Consider the following 16,430-nt stretch of genomic DNA (forward strand, 5'->3'; position numbering starts at 1 on the left):
AAAATCATTAGAATTGTTTTATAGAAAGGCATGATCTATCAATAAAACTGATAAATTTTCTTAAAGATACATGAATATGGAACGATTTCACCTTTTATCATCGCACCTCTCGCCAGTTTCTTGATGTTGTAATTGATTAGATCTCGACAGTTAATTGATAGCAGGATTTTCCCAGACTCTAGACTACAGTATGGGAGATCTTCAAAATTAGCATTTTAAGGTATCTTCAAGGTTGGCAACACGCACGTGACATCTCTGGGGTTGCATTTGTTGCGAAGGGCTTGCAAGCTACAGCGAGCATTTACCGTATTATGTGTATGCTTGTTTGTGTGTAAACTACCTTCATCGTATAAAAAAATAGAGTTGAAAACCGGTAAAAATGTTGAGTTCCCATTTCCCTTACAAATTTAACTAGTCTAGCTTGATAGCTATATAATTATGTTTCAAATATATTTCTTTAGGAAAAATATTCAATTTCACTAGTACGACCAGAAAAAAGAACACAGTAGAACAAATCTAATGATTTCGACTTCCCTGTATATGTGTACTTTATGAAAATTATGTATATTTCTCAGGTCCCAATCAGTGTACAGCAAAAGCAGCAGCGCGGCAGGCGCGGGCGGGCCGCTGGTGGCAGCTCAGTCGTTGCTGTTGCGGCCGCCGACGCATGCGCACCCGCACACGCTCACACACACGCACGCCCAACACACGATGACGCACAATCAGAACGCGCACAATGCGCAGCGGGAACCCGCGTACGGCACCGCTGTCAATGGCGTCAGGCCTGGACCGGCTGGTAAGATTCATCCATTTTTCTGCTTTAAGAGAGTTTTAAGACAAGATCTCTTCTCGTAAACAAAGTATGCATCGTTTGATATTTTTTTTAAAACAAATAATATTTTAAATTTCGAATGGTGTTCCGTATCTCCTTGTTTTTTTAAAAATATTTACGCAAAGAAGCTGCATGATGGGAAATAGTAATTAATATATCTTTATATTTAATAATAGAGTTATCCAATGTGTCAACGCAGTAGTTATTGGTAGTTACCAATTCGAATTCGAAAAACGAAAATTCGTCTTATAGTAATTTATCTTAATCTAATAATAGTAATTCAATTAATGTATAATAATCTATTACATTATTTATCTGTGTTAATGGTATGTAATAATGTATATGAATCACCATAGTACTGGTAGCATTTTCCACGCAAGGATTACAGAGTAGCGAAAATAAATATTTCGAATAAAATAAAACCGAGTCCTCCATTTATTCGATCGAAGAAAGCATTTATTATCAAGCCGTTCTAATACAGATGTAACACAGTTTGGGTAGGGATCGGTCTTATATTTTACAGCTTTGGATCTGATAGCGATCGCATTGGGCAAATAAAATACCATCAATCGTCGTATCTATTGGTTAGATAATGAACCACGAAGAACGAACGGACCACAAAATAGTCGACTTATTCGCGTTGAGATAACTTTATCGGAAAAGTTTTTCGACGCTCGTCTAAAACCGAAAAAAGCTCGTAAAAATTTTGTTTCATACAACGACAGTAATCATATAATTTATAAAAAAAAAATGATATAAATAAATAGCTGATTTAAAAATAAAGTAGAAATAGTGTAAATACACTATTTCTACTTTACACGAAAAAGTCAAGGTATTGTCAACAATATAACCTTGCTAAAATTGTTAAAGTCTTAAGCACAATGCATGCGTGTTGTTACCAGATGGATAGGAGAGCCCAAGTTCTCGGTTGTATTTTTTAAAGGATAATAGACTGGTATCTCCACCTACGCTATCGATATACACTGACGGAGTACCCACCACGGAGTGACATTAAAATCAAATTTATTGAGCCATCGTGATGACTTCCTCAAGATTGAACCACGATGGTTTTCAGGTAGTGGGAGGCTTGGTGGGGGACGACTAGTCTCCGTTACCAACGATTCTTTTCCTCATATATCAGTGGTTTTCGGCTCGGGTGATGATAATGAAATAGTAACCCTGCCCGCGCTATTGGTATACACTGGCGGGGCACCAGTGTGGAATGATAGGTGAGGATAAAGTCAGATTAGACGGCCCATCGCGACGAATTTGACAATATTTAATCACAGTAGTTTCCAGGGAAAACCGGGTGGAGATCGACCTGATAGGGTTTATTGCTAACAATAGGAATTAATGTCCCTATTACTAACAATCCATCCTTCTCCCCCAGCTCTGTGTTAGGTGCCCCTTTCCGGTGGAAAATGTTAAGTAAATCCCACAAGACTGTAACCTCGTGAGCTAGATCGAGAAATCAAGATACTTACTAATGTTATTTATTGTAACCTCCAGGTGCGGCAGTGACTGAACGTCGCGAATCAGTGTACAGCGCTAGTGTCAGCGCCAGCTCAGGCTCGGGGGCGGCGGCGGCGCGGCGAGGACCCCTACCGTCCGACGACAGCGCATACGGCAGCGGCACGTACGCGCGGGCACCATACAGAGCCACCCCAGACCATTACTAGCGACGACCTTCGCAGCACAATATTGCGCTGCTTTTCGATGTATAGACTCATCCAATGGGTCATACATCATTTGACACTGGTTTACTTACACTGTGATCTTCTATATTTAGCAGTGAAGTGCGATATGTGGACTCGATATATGGACTCGAAACATCTAATGGGCCACATTGTAGTTGATAATTGTTCACGAACAACTGTAATCTACGGTTAGCAGTGAAATGTGGTGCGGGGCGTTTTCAATAGACGCCAATTATTTAGTATCAACAAAAGTTTACAAACACTGAGACCTTCTGCATTTACCAGTGAAGTGTAGTGCGCTTCTATTCGACGGATAGAATCGAATCATCTATATACCCTATTCGACAATGGTTCACAAACACTGTGATCTACGTTTAGCAGTGAAATTTGATAACTTATGTACGAGTATAAACTCGAATCATCTAATCGAATAATCGTCGACGGTTGACTCGAACTGATTTAAGTTTAGCAATAAAGTGCAGTGTGCTATAATGTAGCAGAAATTTAAAATGATTGAATTCATGTGAAGTGAGGAGTAAAGTTTGGACGTAAGTTTAAAAGAGAGTGGTGTTGAATAATATTGTTTGCCAACCAAGACTTTAGGAGCTATTAGTAGTTTTAATTGGGTAAGATTATACTAGATTCTATGAATCCCGTTGTGCCATCTTTTCTATCCTTATTTTTTAGTTGAGTACTTGCCTTTGACTATGTTTAAGTTACATTTTACTCTTTTTTATAAATTTACTGTAATAATGTATTTAATTACAAAATATATATACATTCCTATATCTACGTTTTAGAAATAAGAATACAATAACTGACCTATACGTTACCTAATTATAATACCAAAATGTAAATTAGACACTGAGATTGTGTTTAAAGTAGTATCGTATTTTATGACAATGGGACTGGTTCTTAAATATATAATAATTAGGTATCTATTTCTAAAATAAAATTTTATACATTATCTAATATTTGGTAACTTTAATGACGCTTCAATAGGTTTTGATAATTAATGCAATAATTCGAAATCCAGCGATAGAGTATTTTTTAAACCTTTCATACTAATTACCAATGACGTATTTAGTTTAGCAGTTTTTATTAAGGATTTGGACTGTGGTAAGCTCTGACTCGATAAAGCTTGATACGTGACATTAGTTTTTGTGCAACAATAATTTACCATTTGGCGCCCAACGTGGGACCACTCCTATAAAATCCTCCTTTCTTCAAGTAGATAATTCAAATACGTTAACTCTCACTAGATTTCGGATTGAGACATATATTTAACAACTTCATCGGTTTATTAATAATCAAAAATTTAATATCCCATGATTACCAATTACTTACTAATAGTAACTAAGTATATTTGCAAAATAACCTCAAAGTCAAAATATAATAGTCAGCCAAATACATGGCGAGGTGATCATACTCGATTTATGTTATAATCGTTGAAAGACTTACTAGATTAAGTAGATTTTCAGTAATATTTAATGTACATTTATTATTTTATAATGTGTAATCTCTACGGTGTTCTTCTTATGCAGTGGAATTGGTATTATTATCTGGAATGAATTGATTTTGTCATAACCACTTTTATGTTTATATACTCCGACATTTCACACGAGAATAAAAATCTATCTATGCTCTCGTATTGCTCAATCTATGTACCAAGAAACCCATTAAGCCATTTAAACAGTATTTAATAGTAAACATCTTAAAAGATTTTTACATTTATTATATTAAATTAAGATACCTTTAACCAAGTTATGAAATTAAATTAATTCGATCATTCGCATTTATATTATAGATCTATACTTTATATTATATACGATTTCTATCCTCATGTTTATGAAGTTAATGAATAATAGCTAAAAGTTTACTGTTCTGAAAATCTGGACCACGTTGTTGATATATCTTTGAATATTATAAAATTAAAGTGTATTGTAAAGGGATTTGTAGTTCCATGCTATATAATATATATATAAATTGTAAATAAATCTTTTTTAAGTAGAACATTAGATAGTGCAAATGAAATCTCATTAACTTTGTTCCAGTACAACTTATAATGGTTATTACTAATAGAAAAATTTGGTTAGAAAAAGAATTTGTAAAAACGACTATTTGATATCAATTTCATAAAATTATTGTAGGTACTGCCCTTATTGTTTAAGTATCAGTTATTGTAAGATATGAGTACCAAATTTATTATTTTGATAGCTTTAAATCTTTTTAACTGTTACGAAAATATGAGAAATACGCAGTAAGCGTATTTTCATAGAAATAAATATAGTTATCAATAATCGGAGAGTCTAAATGCCTAACTTAAAAAAAAAAACAGCATTTTTCATTGAAAGTAAAGTGCATAGCACATAATTGTGCCAATAAATAAGAAACCTTCTATAGAGACTAATTATTACAACATTAATACATTTTGTAAATAATGAAACAATAAATTAAATTGCAGTTTTAATGTTGAAGTTTCATTCTTTTTCCCTACCTATTTCTAATTAACGACAGTTTACACCTGATTACCAAATACTCTGGAGTCTTCAAGGTAGCCCTATCATACGTGGCTATTGTATGCCTACGTACTACTATGTAATTACTATGCCATATCCTGAAAGAGACCAATATAAGGACATGCATCTGATGGCGAAAGAAACACGAATGGGAGAGAGGTACCCATTAAAAAGATTTTTAGTTTCCTATCACTTAATTATCATCATCACAAAACGGAGAAACTTCATAGAAAAATTAAGGAACCAACACTAAATTAGGTACTCTTTATTGTAAAAATAATTGAGATAATAAGTTCAGATTTGGCGATATATTCGCTAATATCGTAGACAGATACTTATTATCCTTAATCTACGCACAGCATCATCATCATCATCATCATATTCATACATTTTATATACTTGTAGGAAGTCGTGGGCGGAAAATCAGACTATATTAAATTTTTATAAATTTATTTGCTCCACAACTCTTACAGTACTCGACTCGTAACGCCATCTTGCTTCATTCATTCGTCGACCAATCATACTTGTATTATGCATCTCTTTCACTCATTATCTTTACTCTCATTACTATTCCTTTCACACGCATTCTAGAAACATCCAATTCCACATACTTTCTTTATATTTAATTTTTTTTTTCTTATCCCAATTATTTGGGGCCGGCATAATATGATTCATATTACCGAAGGCACACCCAAGGTTTTGGCATTTTGTTTTACGACTGGCCGCTTGCTTGAGGTCGACCTTCCTTGGAAATCCATTGGTGGTATCCGCCACTTGCAATATGGAGAAAAGAATTGGGGGGAAAAGAAGGAAGAAAAAGAAAAAAGGCGTTGAGGGCGAATAAAAAAAAGCATAGCATGGTTACAAAAAAAAAAATAAAACCAAGAGAACCTTCTTCTATGAGTTGCTTAAAAACTACCATAAATACTATACTACCATTCATACACTGCTACTGCCCGGCAGTTTTGCCTGGCTTATTGACTTGTAGACGGTACCACTAATGATGATCATCAGGGTTATTAACCGAATTGCTACAATATCAAACAAAATATTTTTTTTAAATAAAGTTTATTTTGTTTATTTAATTTAATATACATATTATTGTTGCCAGCTGTTGTGGGGAAAATTCAAAATATACGAAAAGCCTCAATCAAAAACTTACACATAGACAACATAATTACAATATTGAAATTAATTCACTATTTGTGCTTATAGATAACTACACATACTGCAGTATTGCGTAAAAATGTTTATGAAATTCCTTATTATGTTATAGTTATACATATCAAGTCTTGAGGAGAGTATCCACTGTGCGACGCGATTCTAAAGCGGAGTGTACACCGAGAGAGTAAACAGGACAGTAGCACAGTAGCGCTGTGCTATAACAGAGAGCAGAGGAATTGAGTACTGGTACGAGTAAACAAAATTAGTGAAATATTTGGAATGATTAGAAGAGTAAACCAGTTGACTCTACCGTTTACTTTCCTCGTGTACACCGGGCCTAAACACGAGCGTCGACTAACCGCGGTTTTGTCACAATCGCTAACGTAAAACGACAAGCGAGCACACACAGCGTCCGTAAATTGTGGATACCAGTATAAAATTCAACAAACTATGTACATAATTTGAGATTGGAGGTTTTTTCACGTCAAGCCCTGACGTTGAGACTAGCATATACGACCACTCGATATAGAAAAAACCTGCAATCTCGCACGAGACGGCGACAGGGCCCGAAACAAATTATTGCACCGAAAGCCTTGCTTCTCGCGATCACATCGTAGATTGTCCCACCAATTTCACATCTTTGCCCCGTCGCTTCTCGAGTTGCGCCTCTAAAAATATATACTCAAATAAGCCCAAATTCAATTTCGGCTACACACGAACGCCGTTATTTTTTGTATTGTAATGAGAATTAAAAATAACATACTACATATTTAATAGACAATTTGATAATTAATTAAATATAATATGCGGAAATTTATTTAAGGGGATTAACACACGAGACAGTAGAGCGGTATCTTGACTCGAATTAAAACTCGGCAAACTACAGAATAGTAGAATCTTCTGAAGTGGCAGTGTGTTTGAGCGGTGCAAGTTTGTGTCACTCACCATGTGTTAATCCCCTAATATTTACATTTTATGACTATTAAACAATTACACCTTAGATAATATTAATTTAACAGTTCATTCAATTGCATAGTTATTAGGTAGTCTTATATCGAAAAATCTAGAATTTTAACCATAACTACTTCAGAGATTACAATATAAAATTTACAAACACTATATTTGTTTTGGGGCGAACTGCAAAGAATACCTATATGGATAACTATTTTTTTTTTTTTTAATATTATCGTCTTTGAAACACCTTATAATTTCTGCATTTACATCATGTGTAATATGTATAGTATTGGATGTTATTTTTAAATCTCACTACCTCACATCAACGGTAAGCGTAAGTACAGACCCGAAATTTCCGGACGAAAAGACCCAATTACGATTCCAATAAAAAAATAATACACGTTCGATATTTGAAATATAGTACGAAAAATTTCTAAATCCTAAATATTTCAATGGTTGTTTATTGCTTAATATTAACATCAAAAATTCAAGATAAGGCAAGCATTCGTAGCAAATTGAGCTAGTTACCGATATTACATAATTATCACGTATAATCGTCAACAAACCTAGATCAAAATCCGTCCGGAAATCCGTGCGCTAGGCGACCGGGCGTCCACCACTTCGTATCGGGAAACACACGTATTGTTTCGACTATTTTGAAACTACAATTGCACGAGTATCAAATAATAATAAAAAAAATCTTTAAAGATGGCATTACGTCGCCCCTTATAAGAGCAGTTGTCGAATAGAGTACCCATATGTGGTGTAAGCTAGGTACAAAGTCCAAATATCGTTGCTCCGCGGTGATGGAAGCGGTGCGGGTGTCGCGGCTGGGTCTGCGCGGAGGGGGGTGAGGCGCGCGAGGGGGGTGGAGGTGGGGCGATTGTCGGAGATGGTAGCTCAGCATACGCAGCCGCTCTCGTTGCCTTCCTGTTCGGAGCCCAGGGGAGACTGGGTCTGCAGGTCCACCGCTGTTACTGAGTTAAGGTCGAATAGTGTTAACACGAAATTAAAACGTTAACACATTATGGAGGTCAATACAAAATACTTCATAGACTAAAACAGCAATTGTAAAAATATTTTTTTACTTTTATTAGGTAGCTGCCCCCCATAGATAACAGGCAAAGGAATCTATATGTAGGTACAGACTGCCTAGTGCAAAAATTTATGATTCCGTTTACGTTAACTAGATAAATTTGTACTGAATACTGCTCTTCTAGCGAATAGTTTCGGAGATTCAGTTTTCTATACAAATTTATTGAGTAGCGTAAATCGTAATTTAAATCTTTATGACAACACGCAGTAAGCACTCAGATACGTATTGGTTATCGCACGTATGAGAAAGACCAAGACACCGAACATTGCTTTCTCATGCATGCAGTAGCGAAAACGTATCTATCGATAAATTCGTTTACCACATGTTTGTATAGAGAGGCTAGAATTAGACATAGGTAACTCTACGATTTTTCGTGGGCCAACCAACCCACTGCGCCGATTCATTAACTCAAAATTTTGCCGCAACGCACAGAGTAACGCATATCGTTGTACTGTTTTTTTTTTACAAGAGCCAAAATTAAGCAAAGATAAAAATAAAAGCAGTTTGTTTTATACCACAAAATTATTCTGTGCTTGTATTTTTTTACTTTTCTCAGTACTGCACTGTACGCCAACTAATTTTAAAAAAGGAAGTCGATACATCCAGCGCAGTGATGTGAGTTGACGCAATTGCGAGGCATTAACTAGCATTACCCATGTCTAGGTGGAATCGATCGGGCGGTAACAGTTAACATTGTTTCAATTAACAAAAACAAATGTTTAGTGTTTTAAAATTTTATTCAAAATCAGCGTGAGACCGGTATTTACAAATTAAAACTGTCACATTGATAAAAACAAAATGTGAGGGCGTAGTGTCACAATAATTTGTATACAGTGGGTATATAGGCTTTAGCAGTCTAAAGGTAGTGTACGCATAGTAGTCTTCGCCATACTTCGGTGAAGGAGGTTATATAATCTTTCCGAAAGCTCGTCAGATGATAATATAGTTGCTATAAACAGCAACAAATATTCGCTATATAATTATATTAATAAATACATTTGAAAATGTAATGTTTATGTAGAATTAATATAAATATAAATATGACGACGATTTCTACGCGCATTCTCATATTTTTTTATCTGTGCAAACGTCTCTCTCGTAACCAGTAACCACCATCACAGACGTAAGGAAAAATAAATATTTTTTTTTTAACTGCAATATTTTAGTACTTTATCATATATTTTATCACTGGAAAATAATTGACAAATATGATTTATATACAGGGTTAAATAGAAATCATATTAATATCCTTTTAAGGGTAAATAATAAATATCCTTTTGTTCTACCTGTATGACTGACCATTTTCCCCAAATACACATGGGTCAGATCAGACAAAAGCAAATATTTTTACTTAATTTTCTTTTCATCTTTGAATGACGAACAAGTTGACGGCCCAACTGAAAAAAAAGTTTTCCTTCGCCTATATACATGAACAGTTCCATGGACATAACAGAATATACTGTGTCGCCCATGCCACCCTTCATGCATTGGCATTCCTGAGCACTAAGGTGTTATGCCAGTGTACCCTGTAATTTCATTCACTTATCCAGTTATTTTAAATTAAAAACTAAAGAACTGATTTTAGTAAAATTCTTATGGGACCAATCTGAAAGTTAATAATTAAAGGTTTAATTAATCATTAATCATTAATTTAAGGTTTAATTATTCCTTTCAAATAAAAAAAAATCGAATTAATACAGGCGTCTTCGAGTAATCAGGGAACATAGATAAAAAAGATTCCGTCGAATCGAGAACCACCTCCTTTTTTGAAGAAGGTTAAAAACGACGACACTCCTCTAAAATATTAATAAATTCGATATAAACAGGTATAAGTAAAACAATGGATACTACAAAGTATCTATCACCCCATGATTGATTCCTCACAGTTCCGGTGATTCATTCACGTTTTCATTAGTCATTCATTATCATACTAATTATATTATTAATCCGATAAAGTACAAAAATATTTATATTATTACACGCAAATATTTTAAGTTCGCAGCAACCATATATTTTTTATTACAAATCGCCCTTAACACGGTCTTATAACAAAATAGAAATGATGGTCTAATGGGCCACGCATCCTGGTTTGTTCTACAAAGACTTGGTTAATTGTTAAAGTATAGCGCTGCGAACACATGTTTACTAATTGATATGTTATAATAAATACACTAATTCCTTTAGGAATAAATATCTCAAACGTCTGTTATACCAATATTACTTTCATCCCATTTATTGCAGCAAAATTTTTTATTTAAAAAGTAATAAAACTAAGGCCGCATTCACACCAAACAAATAGCTAACAACTGTGAGCAAATTCACTGTGAGCTCCGATAAAATAAAGTTTTTTTTTTTTGCAACTTAAAATGGCAAACAAGCTGACGGCCTACCTGATGGAAAGTGGTAACAGTCACCTATAGACATGAGCAGTACCATGGACATAACAGAGTATATTGTTTCGTCCATGACATCCCTATACTTGCCATTCCTGAGGACTAAGATGTTATTCCTCTGTACCCTGTAAATTCACTGCCATATCCCACCCTTCAAACCGAAACAAAGCTGCGTTCTAATAATCATATAACTAGTATAATAAATAGTAAATAAGAAATAAATTACTAGGGATAGCTCAATAAATACTCATGAAAATCATCTTTACTAATGAGAATTCACAAAAAACAAGGGAAAATATGAAAAAAAAATTGTGAATGTGCTCAAACTGGCTCACGATACGTTGTTGGCTACATATTTGATGTGAACACTCCCTAACAGTTTAAGTTTTGACGGAGTTATTATTTTCTTAAAAGTTATATAGTAAATTAATATTTCTATAATAAGGTATGAAAAGAAAATATTTTAAAAAACTCATGTTATAAAAATAATTTATTTTAAATAAGCATTTTTTAAATATAAATTAGTTATTAACTGTATAATTATTAATTGACAGCAGAACGAATATCACTGATAAAAATTAGAAAAACATTTTAAATATTGTTTGCAATGATTATAATGAACATAGCGGAATGTCGGACTGCAAGTGCCTACACTTGCGAGGTTTGCATGGGTACGGTAAATACAATTACTGAAGCTAGCTGTGTAAAACTCACTATTTCTTTATAGATGTATCAAAAACTCCGTTCTTAAGCACTAAATAAATAAATAATACTAAATATACATGGACCGCGGTACATTTTAAGAGACATTTGCAATATTTACATACATTTTACTTATGTAAATACATAATTCGACATATGATATGAAAGCGCTGATGTTATTGGATCACTTATATTCATTAGTATTCCTCTACATTCCTTTTTAAACTCAATGTTTATAACATAAATTTAAGTACATTTTTTTTTTATATATATAAATTAGTAAAGGGTCGCCCAAGGAGTTTTTTTTTGTTTTTTTTTTTACGTGTGTATTTATTACAATTTAGTTATTGATATATTTTGCTTTAAACGCTTTTTCTAATAAAATAAAATAATAAATTCATTCAGGAAAATAAAAACTTTAAAACGAAAATAAGACCCCCCCCCCCCCCCCACCGGGCCCACCATTAAAGAAATCGTTTAATTAGTACGAATTATAAAAAAGAAATTATGAATAATCGGTGATCCGTCATATTCATCAACGGTATCAATCCATCTCAATATTATACCACCATAAACATCATGGTGATAAACAGCTATCGTAAACCGATAGCGTACTGCTTTTTTATCGCGTGTACCATAAGCAACACTGGAAAATAAAGAACTGCAAATGTGTACGCAGAATGTACCGCGGTCGTGCTATATACAACAAACAGTAGCTCACATCCCTCCACTGGTACCAACCACAATGTATTTAGGTGTTTGATGGCTCAATTTTGCATATGGCAAGTTATGTCAAGTCAAATCGTCTGCTTATGGTTCTGACTTCGATCAATTTTTTTTTTATACAACTTAGAATTGCAAACAAGCTGACGGTCCACATGATGGAAAGTGATAACCGTCGCCTATATACATGAGCAGTACCATAGACATAACAGAGTATACTGTTTCACCCATGATACGCCCCATGCGTTGCCATTCCTGAGGACTCAGGTGTTATTCCTCTGTACCCAGTAATTTCACGCCATATCCCACCGTTCAAACCGAAACACAGCTATGCAAACACAACTGCTTCACGGTTGAAACACGAATGGGCCAGAGGTACCCAAGCAATCGACTTTTGTACAAAGTCTCCCTCTGGTAAATACAAATTATAACATTTATTGCAGTACAAGACTACGAACATTTTAAAATAAATAATTAATAATTTGTGAGGACTGATTAACTACTCAGCAATGGATGGGAATAGTACCTATGCACATCTGAAATTTAATACGAAAAAAAAAAATTTAAATAAAATCTATAGCTAAAAAGCTTATTTTGAAAAGAGAAAATACCACGCACTTTTTATGCGAGTATTAATAGTACAGAGTATAAAATGAAAGTTATCTTTGACTGTGACATTAAATTAAACTAAATACATTGTGATAAATAGTTAATTACAATCCGTATGACCTGTATGAACAATCTCTATACACCCAAAGAAACTACGATATCAACACATCGCCTATGGACAGGCTTCAAGTTAAATATAATTTTAAATCCACATAATTTTAGAAAATTAATATGAGCACCTGACAATATACAGTTTTTATTATGAACAAATAGGTAATTTATATGGATACACGCATCAATTTTGAATTATCTTAGTCAATTGGTATCAGAAAATCAAAAACAATTCAACTGTATGCATTCTTTAAAAAAACCGAGGTCTTAAATAAAAGAGAGACGACCACAAAGTGATCAGAACGGTTCCATTTTCGCCTCGAGATACAAAATCCTAAAAACAATTAATGCGTGTAGTCTAAGCTTAGTTTAAAGTAATCTACTGATGGCGTAACGTCGAGCTTCAGTCTTAGACGTGAACCCTGGGATAGATCCCTCATCTCTAAACAATACAAGCTTGACATCAGCAACGCTACGCGAGAACCGTGCTTTTGTGTATAAGATGCATCATGAAAAAAGGCGCGAAATAGGTACTATGGTGCTTTAATTACAAATTCGTAACGGTTGTGAGATGTAGACTTGACGAAATTAAGCCCTACAAAATTGAAATAAGGTTGAATTTAAACAGGTGAAATTTGTTTCAAACCTATTCAAATTTGACCTTACGTCGTTGAAATAAGATTCAGTTTTGTCAGGTTGTTACGAATGAAAATCGTTGCACCCAAAATTTACACATTGGAATGTTTGATTCTAAATTTAAATGAATGTAATATACAAGCCTATATAAAATATATACGATTATAATTATTTTAATTAGTATTGTTAATAATAAAGAGCTCTTGTAAACCTGTGTCCCATAATAACAATGGAAGTCGACAGATTAAAATAAAAAAAAAAATTCAATGCGCATTTCAAAAATATCGATAACCATTAGCAATTGAATCGATCTTCGTACAAAATCGTACATTCCAATAATAAACTCTGACGCCTTAACGATACGAATATAAGCACACATACAATTGTATTTTTATTGCACACGTATTCGATATTTTTATTAAAGTAATTTATTGTTTACGAAAACACTCAAAGAATGTATCAACTCATATTAAATCGAAACTACTTGAAAGTACATTAAATCTAATATCACCGTAACACACACAAAAGCACATGACAATTAGATCGGTTACTGCACTTTGTCGTCCTGGATACATTTTTATTTCTCTACTTTTTATACTAATACCAAATTATTCCAAATGACGGCCGTAGGCTCGCCCAATTAAATATGCTCGACGAAATGTGGACAATCATGAGCATTATTTTTTATACTATAATACATAGGTACTTAAAAATAACATAAATATAATAGCTAAAAATAATGTCTTGAAAACATTTTCGCGCTTAATTTGCCGCCATTTTTACATGTTACCGGAAGTTAGACAAAGGAATTTAATGTGTACATCCAAATTATATTTGGATTAAACATAAATTTATGTAGTGAATAAATCTGATTACAAATATAGAGATCGTTTAGTTTTTAAAGAACTTCGCATAACAGCTTGAAACTTCTGTCATAATTATTTTCTGTTTAACCGCATAACTGTATGCTGCCACAAACACGTCTACACATACTCACTAAATATAAACCAACGGTACAGTTAGCTGCAAATAACTAAATCAAAACCATAGACAATGAAGCTAAGACAGAGAACAACAAAATTGTTGCTACGCAAATCACGTATCAAGATCATGCTTCAGTTATTTGTCGGTATCTTTGTCCTTGACGCCTCTGAACACCCCTTGCGTTCTAGGACGACAAATTGCTTGGTACCTGGCATAGTCTGATATCTAGTATAGATAAGGCGGTAAGAGTTAACACGCGCATCCGCCATCTGGTTCCTTGTTGTCGCCGGGCGCTTGTCGGAGGATCACCTCGTGCACTGTACACATATAATATTAAGGAAAAAACGAAAAAATCTACAGAAATCAGAAAACTAAGCTAAATAAAGTGTAGATATTGTAAAGTATTCATGAAGCGCTATTAAGCTGTGGAAGGTATATGTTATGGACGATTTACATTAAAATATGCGCGTCTGAGCGAAATTACATTTAAGCGCGATTAGGTTTACAAAGTTGTAGGTTTCATACAAATATTTCTTTGCCTCCTTCGGTTTTATAAAATAAATTTCCATGCACACCGTTTGATGTAAATCGTACATACAAGCGTTAGAAATAAGTGCTTGCTACGTAATTTAAGTAGAAATTAAGAAGCAATACTACATACAACTGCATAAAGATAAATCACACACAAAAAAGCACATTTATAATACTTTTCATTAATAAATTAGTTAATTAAATATATATACATGATTAAACATAGATTACTAGACAAATAATAATAATAACAAATATTAATATGGCCACATACCAGTATGGACCTGTTAGTTGGAAGAGGAGCTGCTAGGTTATTATCACTGTTTCTCAAACGAAGAAATACTCCACTAAGAAAAAAATAGACGCGAAAAATCAACCGGACGTAAACGGAAATTACAGAGAACTTTGAAGAGTCACTTTAAATTTTTTATATATATATGTATATATGCGCTACCAAAAGTCGAAGTTTTTTTATAACGCAATCACGATGAATCACTGTACTACTGGAAAGTTGCTATTTTAATAATTCACTAAGTAATGGATAGACGAATTCAAAATTTGGAGTTTGTTGGAGTATTGGGTGTACGTCACAAGTTCTTATAAATTGAAGACGATATTATAGTTTCGCGAAAAAAAAAACAGATAAGAATGATCATTAAATAATGACAATGACAGTGATCAAGTGAATATAACAGAAAAATGGGATTAGGTGTGTTTGTGTAGAGGGCGCTAAAATTATTTGTAATGCAACGCAATCTATAATCCTGCAAAATAAAACTGTTTTACCTGTATAGAATTCTCTAAACTTATCTCTAAATTTTAAATTAAGAATTTAGATATTTAAACAATATTTTTTAATTAAAAATGTTATGTGTACCAGAGAGAGACTTTGTACAAAAGTCGATTGCTTGGGTACCTCTGTCCCATTCGTGTTTTAACCGTGGAGCAGTTGTTTGCATGGCTGTGTTTCAGTTTGAAGGGTGGGATATGGCGTGAATTTACTGGGTACAGAGGAATAACATCTGAGTCCTCAGGAATAGCAACGCATGAGGAGTATAATGGGCGAAACAGTATACTCTGTTATGTCCATGGTACTGCTCATGTCTATAGGCGACGGTTACCACTTTCCATCAGGTGGGCCGTCAGCTTGTTTGCCATTCTAAGTTGTATATAAAAAAAAATCCAGTAAGTATTAATAACTTAAATCTTTTGTTTTTTGTGACTTTAGTTCATACTAGACCTACGAATAATTTCGATGTAATATCATCAAACATATCGCATTATATAGTTCTCGTTGCATTACAAATAACTTAAAAACTCTTCATACAGACACACATCCAATACTTTTCTGTTATATTAACAATTTCGGTTGCATTCAATTTGTCCGAGCTTCATCGAACGGCAACACTGAGAGCCGTCGGGCGATCTCGGTTTAGTTCGGCTCTGTTCGCCACTTTGTGTCACGCCACCGACGGCACT

At 34.0% G+C, this 16,430-nt stretch overlaps 2 protein-coding genes across 4 annotated transcripts in view; one reads left to right on the forward strand and one right to left on the reverse strand.

Annotated features, from left to right (window-relative positions):
• Nucleotides 1-4,999, forward strand: part of LOC113518490 (neurogenic protein big brain) — a 137,300-nt gene extending 132,301 nt beyond the window's left edge. For both annotated transcript variants that reach the window (XM_052894212.1, XM_052894213.1), the window contains exons 5-6: nucleotides 576-796; nucleotides 2,342-4,999. In XM_052894212.1, coding sequence (XP_052750172.1) covers nucleotides 576-796; nucleotides 2,342-2,511 — 391 coding nt within the window. In that variant the 3' untranslated portion in view covers nucleotides 2,512-4,999. The remainder of the gene's footprint in view (nucleotides 1-575; nucleotides 797-2,341) is intronic.
• Nucleotides 5,000-6,123: 1,124 nt separating this feature from the next.
• Nucleotides 6,124-16,430, reverse strand: part of LOC113518565 (ras-related protein Rab6) — a 49,177-nt gene continuing 38,870 nt past the window's right edge. The window contains exon 6 of one of the 2 annotated variants that reach the window (XM_026903548.3): nucleotides 6,124-8,137. In XM_026903548.3, the coding sequence (XP_026759349.1) occupies nucleotides 8,067-8,137 (71 nt within the window). In that variant the 3' untranslated portion in view covers nucleotides 6,124-8,066. Of the gene's footprint in view, nucleotides 8,138-11,127; nucleotides 14,738-16,430 lie in introns of those variants that run through there. The other variant, XM_026903549.3, reaches the window with a different exon arrangement.

Source organism: Galleria mellonella, unplaced genomic scaffold (genome assembly GCF_026898425.1).
Source record: "Galleria mellonella isolate WM207_F2 unplaced genomic scaffold, CSIRO_AGI_GalMel_v1 utg200, whole genome shotgun sequence".
Lineage (NCBI taxonomy): Eukaryota > Metazoa > Arthropoda > Insecta > Lepidoptera > Pyralidae > Galleria > Galleria mellonella.